The sequence below is a fragment of the Falco naumanni genome, chromosome 13 (genome assembly GCF_017639655.2).
Source record: "Falco naumanni isolate bFalNau1 chromosome 13, bFalNau1.pat, whole genome shotgun sequence".
NCBI classification, from domain to species: Eukaryota; Metazoa; Chordata; class Aves; order Falconiformes; family Falconidae; genus Falco; species Falco naumanni.
In genome coordinates, this window is record NC_054066.1 from 1984173 (window position 1) to 2012043 (window position 27871).

At 48.4% G+C, this 27871-nt stretch overlaps 2 protein-coding genes across 2 annotated transcripts; one reads left to right on the plus strand and one right to left on the minus strand.

Annotated features, from left to right (window-relative positions):
* Window positions 1-2275: 2275 nt before the first annotated feature.
* On the minus strand, window positions 2276-17999 carry DNAJB11 (DnaJ heat shock protein family (Hsp40) member B11). Its single transcript, XM_040612569.1, has 10 exons — window positions 17822-17999; window positions 17533-17689; window positions 14011-14108; window positions 12780-12912; window positions 11698-11840; window positions 11084-11166; window positions 9740-9797; window positions 8057-8168; window positions 7486-7645; window positions 2276-3224 (listed from the first exon to the last, which is right to left on the minus strand). Exons 1-10 carry the CDS (start codon window positions 17989-17991, stop codon window positions 3160-3162), a joined length of 1179 nt encoding a protein of 392 aa, XP_040468503.1. The 5' UTR covers window positions 17992-17999; the 3' UTR covers window positions 2276-3159.
* Window positions 18000-18317: 318 nt separating this feature from the next.
* Window positions 18318-27240, plus strand: TBCCD1 (TBCC domain containing 1). The gene is made up of 7 exons (XM_040612568.1): window positions 18318-18769; window positions 18849-18998; window positions 20725-21091; window positions 22059-22245; window positions 22398-22895; window positions 25965-26125; window positions 26717-27240. The coding sequence occupies exons 1-6, from the start codon at window positions 18428-18430 to the stop codon at window positions 26092-26094; spliced, it is 1674 nt and encodes a 557-aa protein (XP_040468502.1). The 5' UTR covers window positions 18318-18427; the 3' UTR covers window positions 26095-26125; window positions 26717-27240.
* The last annotated feature ends 631 nt before the right edge of the window (window positions 27241-27871 follow it).

Here is a 27871-nt window from a genome sequence, read left to right on the forward strand (position 1 = left end):
GGGCATGATGCTGCCCAGGAAAGCAGATCCGACCTCCGTTTTCACACCCATCATCTACGTGCCAGGGGGTCCTCACCCCACCTGCTCCTTCACCTCGCCTGGGACGGGAGGGATCCCACCTAAGGCAGGTAACAGCCTGGGTGAGGCGAGGGTATCCCAAAGCAAGGCTGTGGTGTGGCCCTGGAGGAACTTCTGTGGGTAATCAAACTCGCTCACGTCGGAAATACACCGGGACCCCATCTCAGCCAGGCAAGAACCCCGTGCTTGCTTAAACACCCCCTCCTCAAAACAGCAAGGACTTCTAAACCCTCAACAATCCCAGACTTCTCTAAGGATTTAGGGTTAAAGGGGACCACAACGTTTGCTTTATTTGATCTAATTCAGGAACAACAGAAGGGGTTGGAAATTAAGACTGTGCATTACAGGATTCCCAGCTCAGAGGTTCACGCTTTCAGGACGCTTGCTTGGTCCCAAACCAAGAGGCGTCGATGTGGACATCTAAGCCTCCTAAGAAGATGATGTAGGAGTCCATGTGCACTATGACTCACTGACACCAGCCAAGTATTACCGAACTAGCGGACACAGGATGCCACGGACACTGAATAGCTCCTACAGCCCCCTGGCCAGACACCTCGGAGCCCTTTGAGGACAAACACCTCCCCACAACCCCAGAAGCAGCACAACTTCCCTCAGACAAGAGGAAGTGTTTGAACCAGACCCTGGCAAGCACCAGCGTACGCCACTGCCCGCAGTGAGAGCGTGGAACCCCGGCAGCTTTGAAGGTGGGAAAGGCAAAGGACACCACTGCACACACCCCACGGCCAGGGGGAATAGGAAGATGGAAGGAAGCAGAGCTGCTTAGCACAATTTTGGGCTTCCTCTCTGTTTTTCTTCTCACTCTTGTAAAAGCTGGGGCTTTGCAGCTACTGTTGCTGTTCTACATAGCGCTGGCCTCCAAGGAATACAGACCCACAATGGAAAAAACACAAACCACAGGAAGGAAAAGAATTAGCAGGAATAGGAAAAGCAGCAGCAGGAACGAGTACTCATGCCCGAAACAAATGCACTACCTGCACCCCTAGCAGCAGGCAGGAAAAACCACACCACCTTGTCCTGTGCAGAAGCTGGGGCTTTGGTGTGAGGTCCAGGCTTTTTGGCTTTATTGCTACTGGTGAGCACTGGCAGCATGGTCATGTGCCAGTAGAATAGAAAGACAATCATCAAACAGACCCTCGAGGGGCCCAGGTAACAGGATCCAGCCCCACGCACACAGATATCAGTTTCTTTGAAATCTGAGGTTTCTCAGAAATCTAAGCTAAGGGGAGGGGGAGGGAGGGGAAAGCAGGGGCAAAGCTGCCTGCGGACACTTTGAAAGAGCTAGTCATCAAACGGGCAGATGCCCAAGGTAGTGGCCTCAGCTGGGATTACAGCTTCGCATTACAGATTTTGAGGAAGACCAGCACTGAGACCACGGGTTTGACACCCCAGGTTTGTCTTGTTCCCCCCTCTCTCGGCTGTTCCAAAAGCCCCTGTTTTGCTCTGCCAAGCCAAACGTACAAAGGATCCAACAGGAAACCTTCCTGCTGCTGCTGCTTCCGCTGCGTCAGCTCCCGCCGCTTTAGGGGTTGTGTGCTGCCCTTGGTCTAGCAACGTCCCACCCGAGGGCTGGGCCAGAGCTGCTCTCCATCTCTCCACGCTCAGAGCTGAGCTACTTAAAAAGCTCACGATGAAGAAAACCAAACAAAAACCACTACCTTGAGTCTCATGCTGCTGCTCCCTGGCAAACATTTCCACATAGAGAAAACTGATCCCATCCACTTCCCAGGCAGGGGATGAGGTACAAGGCAGCAGCGCTAAGAATCCCACTTTATAGCCCCTAAAAGCCCCCAGGGAAACAGAACACCATCCTACGTGAACAACTGACTCACTTCTCTCACTGCCTACATCCCTGTCACAGCGAAGTACAAGTCTGACGCAGGCACCTGAGGAATTGTTCAGCTACCATTCCTGAAGAACAAGGAGACGAGTCTCTGGTGGGGGTGCTTAAAGCAGCAGGGTCTTCACAACAGAGACCAGAGCAGCACAGGCACCTCCCTGCCAGGTTACCAGCGCCCAGTTCAAACAAAGCAGCTAGAGCTTTGGCTGATATTAGCAGCTGTAGTTTCACCCTTTACAGCAGCTCGTGGCTTACGTCACCGAAGGGACCGGTCCTTGTTAGTCCAACGACTCGCAGCTGTCCCAGGGTAAGGGCTGCTGACACACATAACCAGGTAGCTTTTGCCATTCCAACTCAAACATCTTTATTTCTGTGCTGTTAGCTTCACCCGTCCTCACAGAGGACAGAGTGCAGGAGGTAAGTGAACTTTTCCAGACAACTTGTTATGTTTGGGGGCAACGAGGAAGAACCAAGGCCACAAGGAGCCACTCCCATTGTTTTCCAAAACCCCACCGTGGAAGTCTGAGGAGTCTTTGCTAAGCTGTTGTGACTTCAGCTTTAAAAACCAAGCGTTAACTTTTGGGACACGAGGACTACTTGGTAGTTAAGAGCCCACAGGTGCCTTAGGAGACTCTCTTCCTCTGCTTTCCCAGCCGTGTGAGGGGCCCAACATAGCCCGTGAAGGACCTCCTGCCAGTCCACTCCCAACAGCACCCGTACTCCTGCCCCAGAAACACAGACTCTGAAACAATACCACACTCTGGACTCAGAGGGGAAGGGGAGGAAGGGCTGGGATTACAAAAAAAACCCCAACAAACCCAACAAAACAAACTCAGAAGAGACTGACACAAAGGACGTAAAAAGCAGGAGAAGCTATGAAAGTATGTTGAGATGGTCAAGAAAAGTCACATCAAAATATATTTAAAAACCAGGAATTCCAATCTGTGTGGAATTTAAAACTCCTTTCCCCACCTTTTTTTTTTTTTCTGCTCAAGGAGCATGTTGTTCCAGGACGTGGAACATGATAGGCAGCACCAGTTATGTCCTGAAAAGGGTAGTATTTCCCAACTTGTGTGAGCACTTCCACCATTTACAAAGAAAAAATTATATATAGCTCAACGATTGCCCCACCCTCCCTCTTTTCCATTCTACAGTGGGCAGGAGAAAAGACTGCAAAAAAATCTGACTTTTCATTTTCAGTTAAGTCCAACTTTCCCCACACATCAATAGCCCTGCAATCCATTGTACACCTTCTGCACCGATCCTTGTTTCAACAGCTGTTTGAGACCTGCAAGAGAAAGCAAAACATTACTGCACAGCACAGACAGGGGGACAACTCCGCACTCGCTGTTCCTGTTGCATTTACGCATCTGGCTCTAGGCCCTGGGGTACCAGCCTTTCAAGGCTGAGCCCACATACCTGAATAAAGCCTAAACAGGTACTCTAAGAGCATCATTAAAGAGAAAGGAAAAATCCCCCTCAAACCCTGTGGCGAGACAGCTTTACTCCTGCTCCTTCAGCATTCCTACAAGGAGAAACAGGTTAGCGAGGCTTTAACGGTGCTTTCCCATGCTCTCAGGACCGTACGAGGCCAGCGGTTGCAGGGAGAAAGCCTCTGCTACAAACTCAAAGCCCAGTGCAACACCTCAAGATTCTCAGAGCTCTGTAAGGGATAAAGGCAACTCCCAGAGCTGCTCTGCTGTTGGAAGTTGACAATAATCTTGTCATTTTAAGCACAAATGCAATGACAACTTGCTGGGTATTTCCAGAGTCTCATTCAGACAGCTCATCTCCCCAAGCTGCCTCACAGCCCAAGAGAAACGTGCCAGCAGCCAGCTCAGGAGTGCCATGTGTGCTTTGGGTCCTTCTGGACTTGCAGCTACAGCAGCCACATCACAGTAATTAGAAAGCAGAGCCTTTCACACTGGTACGTGGCGCCTGAGGACACTACTGTCCACTAGAAGTAGTCCCTTAAGGCAAGGCAAGCAAACTTATCTGTGGGCTTAAGTATCCCACTGAAGGCCTGAAAATATTTTTTTTTTTTTTGGAAACCCACTGTTTTACAAAGGGCTCTAGATGACTTTTCAAATACCATCTTCCCCACCCCTGAAAGGCCATTCATAAAACAGTTCAAAGAACTGTCACCTCCAGGTCCTATCAGTATCAAGTGCTTACCAGAACAGGGTAGGAGTGAGTCAGCTCTTAAGGTACAAAGTACGGTTAAAAAAAGCACGTTAAAGTCAGCACCTTCAGGGCAAGACTGGCAGGTCCTCACTGTTACTTAAAGGGCAAATCCACACAAAACAGAGGAAGCAGGACCGGCAAGAACAAATGTGTCACACTTTTTCAGAGATAATCCTAAGGGACTCCCTCTTCAACGTCAGCCTGGTCACACGCTGCCAGGACACCCACTGCCTCGGACCAGCACCAGAAACCATTGAGCCCAAGAAGGAGCTGTCAAGACCCAAAACAGAGAGGAAAACTCCCCATACCATGGGTAACTTTCAAACAACAATAATACTAAAAAAATAAAGCTAAACTGCTACAATTCTGCTGTTGGGTGTCCCCAAAGCAGCATCAGTCTTGCAACAGAGCACACAGGCAGCTCGCTTGCACCTCAGCGTGACAGACGACAGGATTGTCGTCCTGCCTCAGTTCAGCTTGCTCTGCTGCTCCACTGAAGCCAGTCACGGTGTCATACTGTACACGTTTGTATAACAGGTCAGGTTAGGCTGGCTAGAAAAATTTAACAATAATGGTGATATTTAAGTGAGGTACATAGGCATGGAGAGGGAGGATCAGTAATTGAGTCAACCAATTTACTTCTGCAGAACACCCGCCCCCCCCAACTTTTCAGGCATACAAGCTCTTCTTCAGGAAATCTAGCTAGAAGAGAGCATGTCTTCCTGCAAACCTCGTTCTGCTTGTCTACCTTTAAATTATTTGGCTACAAACAGTACCGTCCTTTCAGACCAGTGATTTGATGCATAAGGGTCACAGCAGCTCTGTTAAAATACTGGAAAACTGTCCTGGAAGTAGTAACTGGAATTAAAACAGCTCTCTGCCAGGCAAGAACTATTCATGCTTCTTGCTTGCTGGCCAAAGAACCCTGAACTCTTTTCTGCATTCAGAAAAATCCTTAACAGCAGGGCGGAGTGAGCCCCCGTGCAGGAGCTGGTACTCATTATGGGTAGGTTGTTCTCCAGGGGAGCGCAAGGCAAGTTCACGTCCCCACCGCAGCCAGAGGTGGCTGCAAGCCACTTCCTGGCTGATGGGTAAGAGGATGTGCCTCCTGGAAGTGTAGTTCTTTGAAAGGAAGGCCTTAGCTGGAGAAAGGTGTGCTCCGGTAACCCTGAAAAGAAAATGTGATTAGCACCAGCCCCGTATCTCACTTCCTGCTGGCTAGCTCTAGACAGCTGCCTGCTGGCCTGAAGGATACCCCGTCTGTGTACAGGATGCGCCAACACATATCTGATGTTCAATCAGGAATTCCGGCCAGGAATCCTGACATTTGGTGCTACTGCACCTCAGGCATTTTATTTTTTTTTTTTACTAGAGCCAACTTTGAGATTTTTCTGACATCACCAACAGATGACAGGTTACAATACAGCCTGGGCATTGCGCTGCCTGCTGTTACACTAAACACTCCAGAGTTAAAGCACGAAAATTTTCCAGTTAAAGCTCCAAAACAGACAAACCACAAGTCTCACTAGAGAAGAACGAGAGATATGTCAAAGAGAAAGTCACCTCTGATCAACAGGCAATAAATTCCCTGATGTCACACTAGCACAAAAGAAAGCATATTATTTCTCTGACTCTACAGCCTAGATTGACCAGAGTGGTGCTCTCTGAGTCAGAGTATCTCCTGACTGCCCTCGGAGCTGTACGTATGGTTATGATAAGAAATTAGGACTACGGCCAACAATAAGAAAAAAGGGATGTTTTGAATTCTGAAGCCTAGTGTCCTTTTGCATGTGTACACTGAACTGCTGCCACGCAACATGAATAGACCTATTCCCTCATAAAACTCTTTAAACAACTGGATGTTTGGAGATATTCTAGCACACAGTAATGCATCTGACTGCCTACCCAGTCACCTTCCTCTAGGAAGTGTGGAATTGCTTTAGGAGGGAGTGGAACACCCAAAAGCCCTGTGCCTGAACATGCTCGTGCCTGTACAATCATCTCTTTGTTCCTGGGATATCCATAAAGGCGTGTGAGTAACTTTCACAAACACAGGGGCTTCTGTCACTGCTCCTTGTCCAGTCTGCTTAAACTGTCAAGAGCAACAGCTGGAATAACCTCATGTCTGTCTGCAAGGTGCTGTCCCCTTATGGAGGGAGGTTCAAGAAGGGCAGCAGAGCCTGGAATGAGACCTTACACCGATGTGGTCACTGTGTCCTGCAGCCCTCACCGGGCACAACATGCTTGCAACAAGCGGGAAAGCACAGGGGTCAAAACACAAAACAGGTCCCCTCAAAGCACAGCCCTCACAGCCCAAACAGCAGCAGGAAGAGCCACAGAACATGAATCAGTAGCTGCAGCTACCAGCTGGGCTCCAAGTGGCAGTAGCAGCGTGGCCAATGCAGCAGTACATGCCACAGGGCTGAGAAAAGCCCTCCGAGGGCTTGGCTTCCCTCTACAAACTTCGGAGAGTCCAGGAAAGCTCTGCATCTGCCTCATTCCACCAGGACAGCTGCCAGATTCCACAAAAAAAGAGCAGCAGAATAAAGTATGATAGCCCTGACCAGCAGGAAGAAGTTCTGGGGATGGGGATTTTCTGATGAGCTGCACTGGTCCATCCCAAGAACTTCTTTGCCCCATAGCAGAGGATGGGGCCCTCAATGCCTACTCTGATGCCTTGTGCAGAGCAGCAGAACCTACTGCAGAGATGGCTGAAGTGAAGAGGAGTTTCCAGCTAGTAGTATCTACCCTCCCATCAGTTATAGGATTTCTACATAGTTCATGAAGTTTCCATTTGAGCACTGAAGCAGAGAAGCAGATTTCTCCCTATGAAATACCTGCATTACACGCTTCTTCCCTATACAGCCATAAAGCGCTCAGGGTAGGAGACACAGAGAGGAACAATCCTTCTGATGCTGCATGACACTCTTTACCCTTGACAGTAGAGGCATTTTCAAAAGTCTTGCCTCCCAAGAAAGTAGCAGGGGTTGGAAAACCGCTTGTGATCCCATTCCAGCCGAGGCAAAGCAGACAGAGGCTAAGCCCTGCAAGTCTTTCAGTTCAGACAGATGGCCAGCTACAAAACAAAGCACCTGCAAATCTGCCAAGTGCTACATCCCAGCAGTGGCACATCCCAGCCTAATCTGGCTCCCTACAACCGCAGCAGCCAAGCTCACTTGCTTCAAAGGGAAATGGAAGTTAATCACAGGGCATCGGCCAACTGTGTTATGTTGTACAAGGGGCATGGGGAAAGGAGAGCCTCTTCTGACTGCTGCAGGCCACTGGTCCCATTGTGCCAACTTCTTATCAGCTTTGGTGAGAGGTCTGTGCAGCCCGCTGCCAGCACAGAGCTTTAAAACACTCACCTTCCCGCTGTTCGTTTGTCAGTTGCTCTTTGGGGAACTCCACATCAAACGTTATTATTAGTGAGCCTTTGATATTATTGTTATCAAAATTTGGAAGACCTTCTCCTTTCTTCCACAGTTTGGCTCCGGGTTTTGTAATTTTATCCCGAGCAACATGAACCTAGAGACAAAAGAAAGAGCAGAAAATTACACGTGTTCTGTGTGTATATCCCAATACTCCAATGCCATTTCCAACCTACTGGAAAGCTTCAACTGAAACTGACTCTTCACCAAAGTCAGTGATATTCAAGGTGTCTAGGCAGTATTACTGCCAGGACACATGCCAGAGCCAACAGCACCCAAGACAACACATGCAGTAACTGCTGTGGCAGCCTGGAACTACGACCCAGACTGTGCACCCCTGGTACAGAGTCTCTTTTGGCTCCACGGGAACTGGTCTGGAAGTCTCTAGCAGAGGAGATCCTGTGTGCAATCAGCAGCTGCACAGACCCCAAGCGAGCTAACCCTCAGCACAGAAGACCTGCAGTTAAATTTTGTTTACACACAGCAAGAAAGCAAACCGTTGCCTCACCTTGTGCCCATCCAAGTGGGCAATATCCATTTCAAAGCCTGTAAGTGCCTCGACCAGCGAGATTGTCACGTTTGTATACAAGTCATCGCCCCTTCTTTCAAAGACTGGGTGCCTGTGGAATTAAGAGACTTTTGATGAATGCCAGGTGCCCAGCAAAGCCACTCTATCGCTCCCTTCCTCAAAAGGACAGGGGAGAGAAAACAACAGAAGGCTCATGGGTTGAGATAAGGAGAGGGAGATCACTCAGCAATTACTGTTATGGGCAAAACAGACTTGGGAAAAATTAGTTTATTACCATTCCAATCAGAGTAACACCTTCCCCTGACTCCTCCCTTCTTCCCAGGCTTAGCTTAATCCCCAGTTTCTCTACCTCTTCCCCCTGAGCGACGCAGAGGAATGGGAAATGGAGGTTATGATCAAATCATCACACATTGTTTCTGCTGCTCCTTCCTCCTCACACTCCTCCCCTGCTCTAGCATGGGGTCCCTCCTACAGGGGACAGCTCTCCACGAACTTCCCTAATGAGTCCTTTCCACAAGCTGCAGTTCTACATACACTGCTCCTCTGTGGGTCTCTTCCACAGGGTGCAGCCCTTCAGGAATGCACTGCTCCGGCATGAGGACCCCATGGGGGTCACAAGTCCTGCCAGCAAACCTGCTCCAGTGCAGGCTTCCCTTGGGTCACTGCCTCCTTCGGGCATCCCCCTGCTCCAGCGTGGGGTCCTCCATGGGCTGCAGGTGGAGATCTGCTCCATTGTTAACAACCACGGGCTGAGGGGGACAGGCTGCCTCACCAGGGTCTTCCCCACAGGCTGCAGGGGAATCTCTGCTCCGGTGCCTGCAGCATGTCCTGCCTCCTCCTGCACTGACCTTCGTGTCTGCAGTTGTTGCTCTCACATAGTCTCACTTCTTTCTCTCACTGCTGCAGATTTTTTTTCCCCCCCTTCTTAACACGCTACCACAGAGGCGCTACCACCATTGCAGATTTGCTCTCCCTTGGCCAGCGGCGGGTCTGTCACAGAGCTGGCTGGCATTGGCTCCATTGGACATGGGGGAAGAAGCTTCTGGCATCTTCTCATAGAGGCTACCTCTTCTGTAGCCCCCTCCCACTACCAAAACCTTGCCATGCAAACCCACTACACTTCCTCATAGGGGAAATAGGTCCTCTAGCTTCCTTCCCTTTATTTGTGAATTTGGAGAATTCACAAATCAGATAGGAAGTAAAGGACAAATGAAGTTAAGCTTCATTTTCCTGCACAAGAGATATACTACTAAATAACCTTTCTATTTCTAGGGCAGTGAGTGGTGAGGTGTGTCAAGAAGTTGTGACTCAATTTTTTTAGTAGTTCATTTCCTTATGATAGGGAGATAGTATATTTATGGAAAAAGGAGATATTTCGTGTGATTCACACAAGGAGCTACTAATGCGTGCCAGAATTCAAGCCAAAGTAAATACAAGTGGACTTATTGCAGCATCTTAACAGTGGTGAATACTCCACTCCAGCATCACCAGGGCTGAACATCCTGCACAGCCCTGAGTACCAGAGCCCTGGCTGCACTGGCTGTGCTGAAGGGCAAGTTGCATGCTAGTAAGAGAGGCAACACTGGGCCAGAAATTTGCTTGTAATCTTCCTTTAGAGTAAAGAGAGAAAGAGAGAGTGGTCAAACTAGGCCAGTTACTTACTTAAGAACTTTTATTCTGAAGCGCAAATCACCTGGCTCCCCATCCACATGGGGCTCACCTGTGAAAAAGAAAGGAAAGCTCTGTTTAAAGGAGCTAGTTACTAACAACTAAGAAACAAGCAGCATATTTAACACGTGAGCTGCACGTTGTGTTTAAGGAAAAAATAATTAATTGATCTTTACATGACTAAACCCCTGCCTACACATATCCATTATTAAAGAGCCTAGAACTTTCTGAGTATTGTCTCAATAAGCTCATACCACTCCACTGTTCTGAAAGACCTGCATGTTAATGATGTCCTTTACTTATTGAAGGACTTCATCTCCTCAGGCAGAAGGGATTCCTTCACATAGTCAAGCCTGGAACAGAATTTTTGAGTAGAAGGGTATCTGAAACCTCAGATTTAGAGTTTGGGTGTTGTTTTTTTTTTTTTTTTTTTTTTTTGGTGCACCCCCAGTACCAACAAAGTGAGTGGAACTCAGAGCGCTCTCCAGACTTAGCAATGAGTATGCTCCTGGATTTCAGCAGCACACAGGGGACACAGCACTTACAGCAACACGTGCAGATCAGTTACCCAGTGCAGGGCTCGGGCACTTCCATTGCTGTGCTGGCTTGAGCTGGGATACAGCCAATTTTCTGCATAGTAGCTGGTACAGGGCTACATTTTGGACTTGTGCTGGAAACAGTGTTGATAATTCAGGGATTTTTTTTCTTACTGCTGAGCAGCACTTACACACAGTCAAGGTCTTTTCTGCCCCTCACCCCATCCCACCCGTGAGGAGGCTGAGGGTGCAGAAGGAGTTGGGAGATGACACAGCTGGGACAGCTGACTGACGGGATATCCCATACGATGTCATGCTCAGCATATAAAGCTGGGGGAAGAAGTAGTGGAGGATGTTTGGAGTGATATAACCATTAGGTGTGATGGAGCCCTGCTGTCCTGGCGATGGCTGAACACCTGCCCACCCATGGGAAGTGGTGAATGAATTAAGTTTTATTTTGCTTGTGTGCAAAGCTTTTGCTTTACCTATTAACTCACTGTTGAGATAAAAGCAGTTTTCCTCATTTTTACTCTTCTGATGCTCTTCTCCATCCCACCAGGGAGAGGAAGCAAGGGGCTGCACAGGGCTTATCTGCTGGCTGAGGTCAAACCACAACAGTCCTTTCTGGTGCCCAGTGTGGGGCTTGAAGGGTTCAGATAGCGACAGATCTGATTGGAACATCCTAAGTCAAATTTACAGCCGTTATTGCTGTTTAGCTATTAACTGCCACAAAGACCAGCCTCGTATGACTGAAAAGGAGCAAGTCAAAGCTGAGCAGCAGGGCAGCACCCACATAACATACCTTCGCCAATGAAGGGATACTCCATGCCATCCCGCACGCCTGGCTCTATCTCCACTTCTAGTGTTCGCTCCTCGTTCACGAGCCTGCCAAGGGGAAGAGCAAGCAAGCACTAAGTTTTCAACACCTACTTATGTTACTATCATAATGAGAACGCTCCCACAAGTTACCACACACTCTCTCCTTGTTCACACCTACAGAGGGAAGAGTGCTGCATTTCTTGTACGCTGATACTAATTTAGTAGGGAGGGCAAAGTTAAGCTAAATGCAGTGTCAGCATCTGAATGCATGACTACATCACAGTATTCCACATCCAACTGCTCCCAGCTGGAAACTGGGCTTCCCTGGCTTTGATTACTCATATTTAGTTGTGGAACTTCCACTGTAGTATGACTGACTGTTCAAGGAATAAAAGGCTGAAAGGGCAAATTGAGGAGCTCTACATCCAAGAGCTGGCCATCCCTACTGCAAGAATAAAGACTGGCTCCTTGGGAATGAGAAACCCCTGTTAAGTGTTTCCACATTCCCCAGATACTACTGGTAGTACAGGCACTTTCCTCCATCTAGTGGCAAGTTTTGATTAAACAGCCATATAGCAGTAAGAGCATAAAACTCACTTGACATTTGGACATTCATCACAAACAACTTCTTGAGTCATCTGGAAACGTCCAGGACCCAACTGGGTGGTCCTCATCTCCTGCCGGCAATTGCATTTCCGTTTGCCAGGTGCCTGTCTTGCCACTGGCTTGTTCCTGACAACCTGCATGAAGAGGAAGAGGTTGATACCAACACACAGGCTGGCACTCTTGGGTTGTCTCAAGGGTCTGGATTGCTCAAGCAGCCTGAACATGATTTGGTTTTGTGTGCTGCCTTCACAGCAGCTCAACAGCCTCAGCAAAACATTCTGACAACAGTCTTCACCTTCCATCTCTTGCTCATCATACATTAAATACCACGAAAAACTCTCTGACACCACTGTCACCATTTCCTTTCTTTTTCCTGCACACCTTTCTAAAGAGGAAAGGTAACATTAGGATGAAACCCTTCACACTTTTGTTACGATAGCTTCCTTGTCCCACACAAGGGCAAAATTTGTAGTTCCCATTTACCCAGACACTCACAAACTCAATCAATACAAATTCTAATACGTGGAATAGCAGGGATCGTCAGCACCAGAAATGCAGCTTCCTTAAAAAAAATAATCAAAAAGGCCACCATACATTTGCCAAGTACGTAATCCAGACATTTGCAGTGACATGTTTGGCCCCTTAAAGAGACTATGAAAAATCCTCAACATGGTTTTGCAAGAATTACAAAATTAATTTGAGGCTTATGAATGGGCCCATCAAATATCACTGAATTCCATAGAGGGGCCACTTACACCTTTTTCCAGTTTGGCTGCTGCAATAAAAGCAAGCTACAGCCAGACACACGCAGCCAGTAAATAAGCTATTATCACAAGAAACATCCCTTTACAGAGAAATGGCCAGACGGCAAACATGAATAAATGTGTTGTTTCTTCAGTTAACTACTAGCAAATAGCATCACAACATCCTCCGCTGTCACTGCCAGATACTGTGAAGACAAGCATCCGTTTTAGTTCTATTCTTTGGGAGAAGGTATTATCCTGAGCAGTGGCCAGGCCAGGCACGTCAAACCTAAGAACACGCTGGAGAGACCGACAGGCGAGCAAACTTACTTCTACGAAGTTTCCTGAATACACCTCCTCCAGTGTAACCTCCAGGTCCACAATGATGTCGCTTCCTCGGGGAATGTTCCGGTCTTGTTGGCGGGGGTTACCTCCAAACATGAATCCAAAGTCCCCGAAGAAGCTGGAGTAAAGCACATCAATTAATCCAGGAAGGAATTCTGATCAAGCAAGGCTCCGATGAAGACAGCCACCCAAGGCAGCATCATCATGCTGCTTGTCAAATGCTTCTAGCCTCCTCCGAGTACAGAACAGCCTCCTCACAGTACAAAACCACCATAGTAAATCCAGATACCTCTGTTTGCTCCCTCAGGGCACAAGCTAATGCCTTCAAACAAAATGGTCACTTTGGAAGAGTTTTCTATACTAAAGAAAACAAGTTTTGCAGCAGGAGTTGAATGCCAACACCTCAGAATCTGACCACTGCCTGAGGAAGTCCTCTCCGTACTACACGGCTGCTCAGCTACCATCACCACAAGGTGCAAACTCTGTGTAGCACTTCACCTCTGGCACTGCAAGTCAGTGCTGGCAGGTTGGTTTTCAGTAGTTTGAGGACGAGGGGGATGAGAAAAAACTTCCTAGTGAGTCTGCATATTTTTCCTCAAAACAGACCAGCAGACGAGCAGACGGTGCAAGTTCTTATCCAGAAGGATTACACAAGATGGGCAACTTCAGGAATTGGTTTAGTAAATTTGTGCCTAGCAGAACCAAAGGGGCACAAACAGAAAATTGGGTTCTACCTGAGCCACATGCAAATGCCTTCAGATTTTAATGATCCAAATTCTACAGCTGCTCTGAAATGTAGTGTAAGTCACTATAGCATTACCTTGCAAAAGAAAAAGTGACCCCCAAACATTAATCACACACCAGATAACAGAAGAAAGTTCCTACAGGTTTAAAGCAGCTGCAGCACCTTACAAATCACACACACTGGCAATGCAGCTTGCTAACTGAGCCAGAGCTGCCTATGTGGGAAGACAACCATTGGTTCCTGCTCACTGCTCCTGAAGCAAGGACTGATGCAAGACAGACAACTAAAAGCGCACGTGGGATATCCACTGTAAACATATTTCTTCAAATTCTCTACTGTCACTTCAGATCCGTACCTCCAGACGGGGTGAGAGAACTTAACATGGAATTTGCCTAAACCAAACACATCCATGAGCATCACAGAATTAGACCACTAACTGCAGAACAGCTTAAAGTGGCAAGATCTCCTTACTGTGAGAAGATGTCTCCATGGGAGCTCTGGTGCCCATCCTTCAAGCCCTCCTCACCATAGGCATCGTACTGCTTCCTCTTCTCCTCATCTGACAGCACCTGGCAAAGGGATGCAAGCAGACAAGACACTCACCCACAGCTGAGCTCAGTTACTTAAACAAGGCTCCAAGAGGAAGCTCACCAGTACTCTTCACTGGGGGACAAGCAGCAATGCTTTATGTTACAGAAACACTGGCCAGAATTTGCTTGCTGCACTGGGCTACGAAGTTAAAAATTTATCATTTAAACCCATAAAAAGTACAATTAGTTTATTAAAACAGCAGAAAATATAAAAAGTACTGAGTTTATCTTAAGGATTAAAAAGGAATCTGAAGGAACAATTCAAATCAGTTCCTACAAAGCAGGACACTGAAAAAAAACCCCACAAACAGATAATACCACTCCTGTTTTTCAGTTTTCTTCAAGCACCCAAAATGGGTATTTTGTAACAACTGGCAATGATGGCAAGCTTGCCTACCAAGCTGAACTTGTCAAATACAGTAACTGCACCAGCTTGAATGCTGGCCCTCATTTCTAAGGGTAACAAAAGTTAGAAGTGACTTCAGTGCTGAGGCAGAATAATACAACCCAACACACATGACTTTCAAGACTGTAAAGCTTCAATTTTAATGCTCAAGTATTGATCTTTGCTCTTTCCTGCCCCAGAGACCCAAAAGTTTCCAATCACATTTAGCCTTCCTCCCCTGTTGACCATATTTGGGAAGGTTAAAATTGCCAGGTTAGCTTTCAAAAGGTTAGCACAAACAGGTGGAGAAGCAGTAACAGCCAGAGGAGCTGGCTAAATGATAAAAGCCAGTCAACAGTGACTTTACTAGTTTCACCCAGTAGATAAAAGTTCAAATCTCCCTTTGTCTCTTCAGATTTTGCATTAAAATACACATTTCCTAAAACCAGGATAAGCTTTCCATTCTGTGATCTGTTTGTGTCAGAGCAAAATTATTCCGGTAAGGTACTGCACAGTCCTGACAATACTGTGTGCAACAGGAAGAGAATTAAAACCACAAAATATCTGCCTTTCTGTTAACTTCCCTTCTTTCTGCAGGCTGTTGGAGAACACAATTTCAAGTACTGTGAAGAGAGTTCTTGTTATGTTAGGCTGCCTTTAAAGCAAAGCAACCACAGTGGACAAGCTTAGAAAAACCCCCACAGAAGCTCCACCCCTGAACCATCCTGAGACTAATGAGGACACACAGATGAGTCTCGGGTCCCTCGCATGGGACCAGTCTCCTTTCTAATTGAAACTACTGTTCAGACCACACAGCTGCAGGGTGGAAATCACTTTGGCTGTTAAAATGAAGGAGACCGCAGTAGTTTAATTAACCTACTTTCCCCACCATTTTTTTTTTAAGACTTTGCTATAGATAGTCAGCTAGCCAAACCCTGAGCAGCAGTACTGCTCACAGAGGCTGTTGCTTTATGGCAAAAAGCAACCAGGTTAGGATTAAGCGATACCTAATTCTAGCTCCTTTTTGCTCAAAACAATCAAATCGACACACTGCATCTTGTAGCTAGTTTAGCAGAAGGACTTTCCAGCTGTACTGGCTAAACAAAGAGACAAGGACCTTGCAGGACATCCCAATGTTACGCCTTCCAAACCTTCTTTAAAAGCCATGTCCATCAATACCAGATTTCAGTATTCTGATAGGTCTCTCTTCAGCAAGGAGCACAGGAGACTCTGAAGGCAGGGTTTTTAGCTTAATTTTCACCAGCACCCAGCAAGAGCATGTTGCAGCGGTATTGTCTGTGTTAGCACTAGAACGCCACAATTTACGCTGAACAAGGACACTGTTGTGCTTCAATAATACCCTGGGGTTAGGAGGAGGCAGACTCAAGTCACTGCTCATGGAAGTTACTATTCACCTACTCCGGCTACCACATTCCCTGCTGATTTGATTTACAACTATTTTCTCCCCAATGTTTTTAATAGCAAGAGTACTCTCAACTGTTACTATGGCAAAGACTTAAATAAACTGGGACTCGGTAGAAAAATGCTTCCAGGGAATAAAGTACTGTCAAATGTGACAAGATCCCAGCCCACAGAAACTACATCAAGCTCACAGCTTTGAAGTAAACCGCATGCATCCACCTTCAGATACTGCAAATGACAGGTAACAAATACTTTTTTCAGCAAAAGAATTTCTTTATGTTCACTGGTCTCCCCGCGATAGGTCAGCCAATGTATTTAAGAATAGGTAAGTCTGCTAAAAAGAGGTCCCAGCTGATACAAAAATAGAGTTTATGCATTTTCTTTCTGACCAAAGAGGAATGCTTTCAAGCTGTTTCTTTCACTTCCTCATTTATTTTGTATTTGCATATCTGAAGAGCACATGAACATCGAGGATGGAAGCATGAGCTACACCACAGTTGCAGGCTGAGCACCACCGCTGGACTGCAGCAGGAACACAAACCCTTCCCTTCTGAAGCTTGACTCCTCAAAGAGGACACAAACATCCCACCCCAACAGTCCACCAGGGCAGGCAAGCTCCAGGTGGAACCACTGCTACAAATTCTTGCAGGTGAAACACTATCTTCTTCCGGGGCTCTCTGCTCCGTGGTGAACTACAGGGGCGGATGGAAACCAGCGACAGCACAGAGACAAAAAAGGACAGAGAATGTGGACAAAACAGATCCTATCACCTTGCCTAAACTGCATTAACACATATGTACATGGCAGAGAAAGTAGGCTTTGACTTAAAACACTCTGCTAATGAAATAATCTATACGCGATTTATCTAATACACCGTGCTATTAGTGTCAGGTATCATTTGTATGCAACTGTAGTATCATGGAAACGACAGGAATCCTCATGTGTAGTGACCCACAACTATTTTTCCTACCTTAACACCTTTTAAGGGGCAAGCCAACCACCTTTTCGGTCCCAACAGCTCAGACTCGCAGCCAGACTGCATACATAGACACTTGCTCCTGTGCCAATACTCGTAGCTGATGCAACTCTATTTCTTCCTCAAATAACTATTAATAAATAACTTGGTAACTTTAACTGGGTGCCTTCACTTTCTTTTAAGTGAGCTAAGCTCTTTCATTGTCCTCCAACAGAAGGAGCTGTTTGCTCAACCCGGCAGCCTCTCTGCCATGGCTTTTTGTTTGGTAGAATGCCTGAAATTCCATGCAACAAGAAGAGGAGGATGCAGCCACCTGCGCCTTACAGCAAGGCCCTCGCATTTCCAAGCGGCCCTCCCTTCTCCTTCCCCTGAGCGTTACAGGACGAAGCTCCACGGCACTACTCGTGGGCCAAGCTCAGCTTCACGCTGGCAGCGCCGTTCCCCACACACCCCCTCCGCAGCCTGGGAAGGGCTGGGCGCCCCCCCCCCCCCGAGCTCCTTACCACGGGGGGCACGACCTCACCCCTCCCTCCGCGGCGGACCTCGGCACCCCCTGCCCCGCGGCGAGGCTCGGTAGCGCCCACAGCCGGGCGGGGGTGCCCCGCGGCCCCCGGCCTCACCTCGTAGGCCGCCCCCAGGTCCTGGAACTTCTCCTGCGCCCGGGGGTCGTCGGGGTTCCTGTCGGGATGGAGCTGCAGCGCCAGTTTCCGGTAGGCCTTCTTGATGTCCTTGATGGAGGCGCCGCGGGAAACCCCCAGGATCTTGTAGAAGTCCCTCCTGCCGGGGGGCGAGAGAAGGGAGGGAGCGGGGCCCCGTCAGCGCCGCGGCCGCCGAGCCCGGGGCGGGGATGTGGGGGGGCCCGGCCCGGCACTGAGGCACGGGCCCGGGGGCGCGGCCCGGCGCACTCACCCGGCGGCGGCCTCCCCGCAGAGGCAGAGAAGCAGGAGGCAGAGGCGGCCGAGCCAGCGCGGGGCCATGGCGCGGCGGCCCGGTCTGCCCGGCGGGCGGCGGGCAGAGGGAGCGGCGCTCTCCGGGCGGATCCGCAGCGCCGCAGCCACCCGCCCCGGACCGGCCACCATTAGGAGTGAAGCGGGGCCCGCTGACGGCCGCCAGCCAATAGGAACGCGGCGCAGCCCCGCGCGCTGCTGGCCGCCGGCCTATCGGCTGCGCACACTTCACCACCGGCTCCGCAGCAGCAGCCAATCGTCTGACAGGACGTCGGCTCCGAGCCCACCGGTCCAATCACGGCTCGTGGCGTCACATCCTATCGCCCTTCCAGGCTTCGCGGAAGTACGAGTTCGCCCAGCGCAGCCAGTCAGAGGGCGCGTCGTTTGTTCCCGCCTCCTCGTTGGCTCGAGAGGCCAATCGGAATCGGCTCCGAGGGGAAGGGGCGGACCCCGGGCTTGGCGGAGTCCTCCACTGCGTGAGGGAAGGGTCATCTCGTTGGTCCTACGCGGGTGTCGCTCCGCGCGGCGCCTCGGCGGGCACCGGAAGCGAGCGGCGGCGGCGGTCGCTATGGAGGCGGTGGCGGCCCGTGTGCGGCTGTGGGTGAAGATGGAGCCGTTCCTGGTGGGAGCCCTGCCCGTCCCACCGCCCACCCGCCTCGGGCCCCACTACCTGCGGAAGATGGTGGCCTACGCCCGGGCGCGGGCGGCCGAGGGCTACTTCCCGCGGCTGTCGTGGCCCTGCTGGCGGCACGTCGCCTGCGGGAAGCTGCAGCTGAGCCGCGGCCTGGCCTGGCTCTACTTCGAGCTCTTCCGCAGCCTCCTGCGGCACGACCCGCCGCGCAGCCTCGAGTGGGCCGAGGCCGAGGCGGCCTGCGCCAGCGCTGAGGAGCTCGAGCGGGAGCGGAGCAAGGCAGGAGCCCAATCCCGGGCCGGGCGGGTGTGGGGGACCCCAGCCCAGCCTGACGCCTCTTTCTCTCCCTCTTGGCTAGCTGTCCGTAGACACCCTGCAGTTTCTGCTGTTCCTGTACCTCCAGCAGGTGAACAAGGTCTCTCTGCGAAGGTCTCTGATCGGGGAGGAGTGGCCCAGCCCCAGGACCAAGTCTCCCAGCCTGACTGGAAAATCGGCCAGCGAGAATAAGGTACCTATGGCTACAGGATTCTCCTTGTGTGGCCCGGTGGGAAACTGCAAAGTCCTGCCCTGAGGCAGGTTGAAAAGCAGTGGGTGTGTTCCTGGGAAGGTGTAATACTGCCTGCGGTCAAGTCTAAGCTAGAGTCAAATTGGAGTTACTGCACTCAGTAGTAAACGAAACGAGGTTGGTGTATTCTCTGCAGCTTTACCAGCAAGAGTTGACCATGGGAATTTCCTAGAGTCTGAGACCAACTGTGATAGTTTTCCAAGAGCCTTGGCAATTCTTTTAAGAAGCAGCTTCCTCTTTGCTTTTTCTATTACTCAAATGGAAAGCTTTTGTTATGTTGGAGGCTGCTTTCCAGTGATCCACTGTAGAGTATAAGAATCCCGGGATGGTCTGTGGCGTTATGTTTCAGAGAGGGGAGTTGGTTGGTCAGCTGTAGGTTAACCATGTGGATGGAAATGTTTAATGTTTCCTTTTCAAATAATGTCAAGTAATTTGAAAGAAGAGAAGCGAGCTGGATTTATTGGGTGCAGCTTATTGGGCAACTCTGTATTTGAGAGCGATTGGTAACGTGATAAGGCTGGCTGCAAAACTCTGGATTTCTGTCACAACTGTGATGCCATGAGCTGTCTGAGCTAGGGGAATGTAGCTTGGGACAAGCTGAAATAATTAAAAATAGGAACTGGGTAATTTTATACTGAAAGAGTGAACAAATGAAAAAAGAAACGAGAAGAACTGACACAGGGCTGTGAGTTGGGTGGGCATGGAACATCCATAAAAGCTGATGTTCTCTTTTAAACTATAACTGTTACATAAAACTCTGGACAGGAAGGAGGTGTGTCTTGACTACTGTGTACCTCTCCTGGAGGTTTTGGTCCTGATGGAATTGGGGCTGTCTCCACTTTTCTCTGTGCGATCCGGTGAGATTTCCCCAACTTCAGCAGTGCTTGTGTCCCCTTTGAAGTGGTGTGGAGAGGCTTGCCCAGTGCAAGGGGGTCTCTGTCACAGTGCAGGGATCTCCAGCTGCTGGACAAGACGTTTGCAGCTGCTTCTCATCCCTTTTGGCTACAGCCCTTGTAGATGGTGAGGAAAATGTGTAATTGCAGCCGTGTGTTGCTTGTTTTGCAGTTCACGGGCCGACAAAGGTTGTCTTTATTAAGGTCTGCCATAATTCTAGTCTTGCGCTTTTTTTTTTTTTTGTCTGGAGCCCTTTAGAATTTGAACTAATGATTCTTTCAGAGGTCTTTTGGTTTATTGGTGTGCTCGCTGTGAAGAAATGACCCTCTGCTTTTTTTCCCTGCAGTGCCTCAGGAGACGGCACTGAATCATATCTGAAGGTCTGGAACAGACGCGGCAATTTTCCAATAGAGCAGTTGCGAGACCTTGACTGTCAGTTACTGATTTCTTTCCTGCCGTCAATTGCCAGCAGCAGCTGGCTGAATTTGTGTGGGAAGGATTGTAGGAGAGTCTGTTCCTGTTTCCTAGAATGAAACATGGTGCTTGGAGTTAGAATAAAATGGTTTTGTTCCTTTTTGCGGGGAGGTTGCTTTCTGTGGGTTGGAAAAGCAGAGCAGCAGAAGCAGTGAGCAGGGGAGAGCACCACATTTGACTTGCTTTCCTCCTTCTAGGACAAGCGTAAGCAAGGATGCATTGTATAATGTCAGTAAAGCTTGCTAGCTCTGTGAGAACTTGCCTCTTCACCTCTCTTTTGTGTGTTTTTCTGCCCACCAAGAACTGGAACGATCAGGACCACCGTGCCTTTGTGCAGAGCCACCTCTTGGATATGCTGGAACTGCTGCTGGAGCCAGAGCAGCTCACTGCCACCTCCCATTCCACCCACAGTAGCTTGGTGTCCTATGAAGCCGTCTGTGCTCTCAGCTTTCTTATTGAAGGGACCGTGAACAAATCCAAGACAGTCCATCCTTTGCATGAGCTTGCCCTCTGGCAGCCCTGTCATGGGCAGAACGGCTACTCGAAGGTTTCCAGAGCCTTCTCTTTCCCCAAGCTAGAGAGCTGGCTGAGGTCTTGCCTGACGACAAACCCTTTTGGAATGAATGCTTGCCTCAAGTCCGGGAAGAAACTCGCGTGGGCACAGCAAGGTAGCTACCGGCCTTGCCTTTATTTTCAGAAAGGACTTTCCAGTCTCAGCTCCTCTTGCTGACCAGGAGTCTGGCAGTGTTGTGGGGGGCTTGGTTTCTTTTCCTCCTACTGTCAGTGGAGATGGGGAAAGTAACAGCTGAGAGGTGAGTCTGGGCAACTAGAGAGTGCTGCGTGACATCTGCGTGCATTTTTCTGGTCCTTGGATCGCTTTTGTGAGCAAACAGCAACAACTTCATTGTTAAAGGCCCCGCTGCGTGAGGTCAGTATTACTACATTATTCAAGTACAGCTGGGCACAGAGAGTAGATACTGTGGTGTGTTTGCGGCAAAGCTGAAAACTGGTCTAGGTTTCCTTGTCTTGAATCACAGCCCCTCACCTGCAGAGACATGGTGGTGGAGCCAGAGCATCTTCAACCTTAGGAGAAAAAGAATCGGATTAATACGTTGTTTCTCTGACTGCATAGACGTGAGAGTGACAGTACGTTAGGTATGACAGCGAGGTTGCTCAAGGATTATACTGTAGAGGGAGCATTTCACTGTTCTAAAACATGCAGCTCCTGCTTTCAGCATAAAACTTGCCCTAAGGATCTTCTTTCCAGGCTAAATCTTGTGTTTGGGACCAGACTTCTGGAAATGGAGATGCCTAGGGCAGGGCTGTCTGTAGCCTGTGGGAGGCTTTGGCTGCCCCTGAACAATCTTGAAGAGTTTTTGATCTTCCAATGTGTCCTGAGTTCTGGAGCTTCTGACTGCTCCGTACTACTGACCTGCCTAGCAGGCAGACATCGGTGGGTGGTGTGACTCGTGCATGAAGTGATGCAGCTTCACGGTACCGTCCTTGAAGTTGTGGCCTGATTATTTTCTCAAGGGATTGCTGAGTGATGTGGGCAGTGAGCCAGCATCCTGTAGGGATCCCATGTAACCTTTATGTGCTTTGATTTTAAATGCATTGGTGATCTTTATTTTGCAGTTGAAGGAACAACCAGGAGAGCAAAGATTGCCTGCAATACTCGTGTGGTGCCAGAGGTGTTCCCCATGGTGATAATGAGCCAGGTGTACAAGCAGACACTGGCCAAGAGCTCGGACACCCTTGTGGGGGCTCATGTAAGGATTCATCGCTGCAACGAGTCCTTCATCTACCTCCTCTCCCCTCTCCGGTGAGTTTTGTTCTCCTGGAACACAGCTAGATGTCTTTTCAGCAGGTTTGTTCGAGCGCGAAGTTTTTTATTAGATAGACTAAGCAGTGAAAAATTGAAAATGTTTTGCTCTTTCCTGCTCACCGTGTCCTCGCTGTCTTGTTCTTTGGCAGATCTGTGACCATTGAGAAGTGCCGGAATAGCACTTTTGTCCTTGGCCCTGTGCAGGCGTCTGTTCATGTCCACAGCTGTGACAATGTCAAGGTCATTGTGGTTTGCCATCGTTTGTCCCTTTCTTCCACCACTGGCTGTACTTTTTACATTCTCACACCTACCCAGCCTCTCATCCTCCCAGGGAACCAAGCAGTCAGCTTTGCCCCTTTCCACACCCATTATCCGATGCTTGAAGACCACATGGCTCAAGTGGGCTTGGCCACTCTGCCAAACTACTGGGACAGTCCCATGCTGGTGTGCAAGGAGAGCGGTGACATGAGTGTCTTCCGCCTCCTGCCCCCCTCGGACTTCTACACCTTCGTAATTCCTTTTGAGATGGAAGGAGACACCACGGAGACGCCGGGTGGGCTTCCCCCTGCCTATCAGAAGGCGCTGAGTCAGCGAGAGCAGAAGATACAGATCTGGCAGAAAACCGTGAAGGAGGCAGGCCTGACCAAGTGAGTGCGTCCGAATAGGAACGTGTGAGCTGCATTGCAGCTCAGCTCAGGCATGCAAATAGAAGATGCCTTTGATGTGGTCCAACAAAAATGCTTTAATAATGGGTTGATTTGCATGAATCATGTCTTGCATGCCATTTCTAAAGCATTAGTAATTAGCAATCTTGCAATCGTGGTCTTTGGTATCATTATAGTGAGAAGAATAATGCTCACAACCGTAACTCTGAAGGAGGTGCATTGTTTTGATTGCATTTTCCTAGCTTGTGAGACTTGAGGAAAAGCATGCCTAGGAACTGGTGATGGTTGAGGTGAGGGATCCACCCTGGCAGTAAGAGTTTACAACCTGTCTCACGCTGGGTACTGTCTCTCTGCTGTCTCTGTTCTGCTTCCAGTGTCGCATGCTGCCATGGGTGAGATCTGGGTGCGTACCCTGAGCGACAGCTCGACTAATTATTGGCCTGCAGCTGATTGATGGTCGCTCTTAGCCCAACCTTTACATTGAGACTGAAGCTTTAAATTACTGTCCCATCTGTTGTTGAGGTGAGCTAAGAATGTGCATGTGGACCATTACGGTAGATCACCTTGTGGACAGTAGCTTTTAAAGTCCTCCTTACCAGATCACGCTGAATCCTCTGCCCAGCTTTTACTGTGCTAGCTAGGCCTGTCTATTCCACCCCATGTACTGTGAGCATCTGCTGGCTTTCTCAGCACCTGTTGTGGAGTTCTGAAAAAGTTCAGCTTGCTCCCTGTGTCAGCGTGCTTCCTGCTGCAACCAGCCAGATCGGGCGAGGGTACAAATCTCTGCTGACTTCAGTTTAGCTTTTATGTTTTTGTGAACCGTTTTGATACAGCAACCTGAAGGACCTGGCTTCCTTTGCAAAGACAGAATGGGGATAGTACAATTGTGAAGACTTGAAGAGATGACAACAAGTTTTGTTCCCTAAGCTGTACTTAAGCTGTATAGATTTTCTTTCTGTTCTGTGCTCAGTCGATGAGTTGCCACGGGTGTGTAACTGGGTGATGATAAGCAGCGATCTTGGAGGGGTTTATACTGTGGGGAACATGGAATATGAAAACCTCCTCTTGGGTCAAACTGTCAACAGTTCCCATCATACCAGGCTGAGGAGTTCTGGTCCATTTGTTTGTTCATTGTTTTGGAGGAGCTCCCTCAGCTTCCCTTGTTCTTTTCTGAAGTCCAGGTGCCTCTGTGCTGAGCGTGGAGGAGTGTGCAGTTTGAAAAACTGGGAGCGAGAAAGGATTCTGAGGCAGGATTTTGCTATAGGAGGAGGGTAGCTGAGCAGCAGTGATCCAGTAGTGGTGACAGAGGTGTAAAAACCTTCGAAATTCTCAGCCCTGAGTCTTCAAGGGCTCAGGGAGAAAACTCAGAACTTTTCAGAGAGGAAAGTTAGAACCTCAGCCCTTGTGCTAGCTGTTGTGTGTATCAGCTGCATTTAAGGTGCTTCCCCCTCCACCCATTGTCCTCCCAGGGCTGCCACTTTGCATCGTAGGGTTTTGTGAAGGTGTTTGGCCTGTCAAAATCTTACTGTTAAAGGAATGTGAAGTAATACAGATTATATGCTTAGATTTAACATCCTCTACAGCAATCACAGCAAAGAGGCAAAAGCTCACTACTGGGGTGGTTAATTTCTTAAAAGGGGGAAAACTCTGCCAAGTGTAGAAGCTTGCTGAAAAGAAACTGGTCAGCTGACAGTGTAAAATGTGTCTGTCTCCTGCAGGCAGGGAGACAACTAGGAAGCTTAGAGCAAACAGGATATCAGACTTGTAGAAAGAAAAAAGCTGCCGTGCTTGAATGGGGAGGTGAAAGGGAATGTTAGAAATAAGAAGACATCTTTCAAGAAGTTGAAGTTGTCTGAATGAGGAAAGTGGGGCAAAAAAAGAATGCAAATCCTGCCAGGCTGAAAGTAAAACCCCCGTAAGACAGGACCAATAAGACAGCTTGAGGAACAACTCGCAAAAGCATAAAATCCTGTTTATTCATTTTCCGAGCATATGAGACAGAAAGTCTTTCAGGGTCAGTAGCAGATCAAGGTATATAAAGAGCACTTGGAGAACATAAAACCATAAGGGAAGAAAGAAGTGACTGCCTTTGTGTTCATGTTCACTGGGGAGGAATTTAGGTTACCTTCTGTCCTAGAACCCTGCTTTCTGTGGAATGTCTCAAATGTAATCGATAGCACAAAGAAGAACCTTCAGCTTCAAAAAAGGGTCTCGGTACACCGGGCCTCTGAAGCCGTGGCACAAAAATGAACGGGGCTGGTTTGCTCCTCTTCCCAACGTGGGGTGGGATCAGCACATCAAATTAGGATTGGGTTCAAAGCAAAACCACATAAAATCCCACAGGATATTTAAAATGTTATGTTTTACATGGGTTGTGAAAGGAATTGTGTAAGCTCATAGAAAAAAAAATAAAATCCAGCAGGACTACTCAACACCCATGCCACCTTTGGCTTAAGAAATTCTGGAACTGATCCCAGATGGCTGGGATGCGACTCTGGAGAAGTATTGCTGTTAGACTGTGCTGCTTTTGGTGCCAGTGACAGAGAGCCTGCATTCCCTGTTATTGCTGGTCTTAATAAAACCACCCCAAAAGTTATTTAGCAGTAATGGGAATTAGTTAAGGAGTGTTGTTTATAGGTGCATTTTTTCCCCTGATCTCCGTCCTCTCTCTTTCAGATGCTGTCAGAACAGAATGTTGTGTCTTTAGTGCTAGAATGCTGGTTACTAATCATCTTTTTCTCCCTTTTCAGACAGTTTTTAATCTGTGCTCTAAGAGTAAAGTGCAGGCAGCCCTGTGGGGCAGGGTTGCTGTGCTGGTGGGATGGGGAAGTTTGCATGACTTTTCTAACTCTGCCAGTTCTGCCTTTGGGGTTCACCATAGTCATGTTCACTTGGTAAAAACCTTCTCTTCCTGGTACAGACAGTTCAGGCATCAAGCCCAACTCTTAGCTCTGATGTATATGGAAGCTTGTTTTGGTAGTGAAAGTATAGTGCTATAAATAAGTGTGACCTTTACATACTGATCTTTTGCTGATCTTCTTTTGCTTTCAGGGATCAGAGGAAACAGTTCCAGATACTGGTAGAAAACAAATTCTACGAATGGCTGATTGAGACAGGGAACCGTCAGCAGCTGGATAGCCTTGTCCCTCCTGCCATAGGCTCCAAGCAGGCAGCAGGATAGAACATTCCTGTGCAGCGGAAGGAAAGCAGGGGTGAGTAGAGGGCCTGTTTCTCTTGATTCTTTATCAGGAAGAATTGCCCCGTGTTTCTTTGCACAGCCTTGGCAGGGGTAGGAGAAGGAGGCTGTTCAGTGGCCATTCTCCCGAGAGCCTGGCATTTGGTTGTAGTTCTTACTTTGCAGTCAAAACTTCTCAAGCAGTTTGAACCTGTTCCCTGTGTACACAGCACCCCCCTTGCTCTCTGCAGGTGTTCTGTTTGGTTTGTTGGGGACATCCGTGTGTGTCTATAAAGGCAGATAGGCATATTGTATGTAATCTGATGTAAAAACTTACTTGAATAGCTGCTCTGTCAGAGAGGCTGTGTGTATTAATGTTTGTACTTATCTGTCTTACTTTTTGCTTAAAAGAGTCGAGTGAGATGTCACGTAATTCTTACTTTGTGGTCTCTTTCTCTTCCCAAGTGGAAGTGGTTTAGGAGCCAGAGACAAGCCCTTATTGTGCTTTTCTGCCATTGCATATTTCAAACTGTTGTAAAGTTGTTGTTTTTTCCTTTTCTTTAGTCTTTGGGTTGCCTTTTCTTTGCTAGTGTTGGGAGTAAAATTTGCTCCTCTTATTTTGTTACAGTCTCGGAATATACACTGAAAACAGTTCTCATTAGGACTTTGTGGCCATCCTGCCTGAACACGCTCGATGTGGATCTGACCCCCAGCCTCGGTGTGGACTGGGCTGTCTGCTGCAGGATTTCTGGTCACTGCTACTTTCCCAGGAAGATGCTGTAACTGTGCTGTTGGTAACTGAGGAAGTGCATGTCACTGGAGGATGATGAAGTGTGCCTTGTTGTGGATCCTTCAGCAGGGAGGCTGTCGCCACGGTTAGTGTCCGTGGCGTGCAGGTGTCTGGCACAGGAGCCCTTCCTGTTGCAAAGCTGGATGCAGGGCTCTGGGCATCGTGTGTGTCTGTATGGTACAAGGCAGCTGCACTACTTCTGTAAATGTGAAAAAGAAATGTTTGATTTTTTTTTTTTTTAATGAATGAAATTCAATGGATTTTTTTTTATATGAAGGTGGCACTTAAGCAATGTGTTTTTATGGAATTAACTTTTACATGTTTGTGTTGTTTTAATGAATGTCAATAAAACAAAATTCTCAGATAAGCTTGGCATGTGTCCTAGGGAGAGGGTTTTACCTGTATGGTGGGTGTTAGAGGGATGCAACATCTTTACAGCTTAATGAAATGTGAACAGGTCAGCTGAGAGGAAAGTGCTAATTTATTAACTGCCGTGGAGTTGAATGTTTTGAAGGCTGCTGTAGCACAGTATTTTGTTTCCTACCTTTAATATTCCTTGTAAAGGGTATCAGCTTGAATGAGTACCATTTTCATGCGCTAGTGGAACCTGCCATGGAGATATCTGCTCATAGCTGAGCACCTAAATAAGCCAGGCAAGGCAGACAAAGGCATCATGTGGGTGACCAAAGGCAGCAGCCGTCGGTGCCTTATGAAGGAGTATCCAAGCTTGGAGTGAGAGGAAGGCAGGGGCGTTTAGTGCTCCGGTGTACCCAGCTGTTGTGATGTTAGAAGTTTTCTGAAGGTCGCTCTTAGCTCCAGGTGAGTCGAGTGATGCAGTGCAAGGTGAGTTTATTATATTTAACCAACATTTAAGGGAGGGATGTGCATAGTGACCACAGTGGAGCTTTGAGATGTCCTAGTGGACGTACTGAGTTGCCTTTTGATAGGACCTACATTGTGGTTAAACTCTGATCTTCAGACAGCATTTGAATA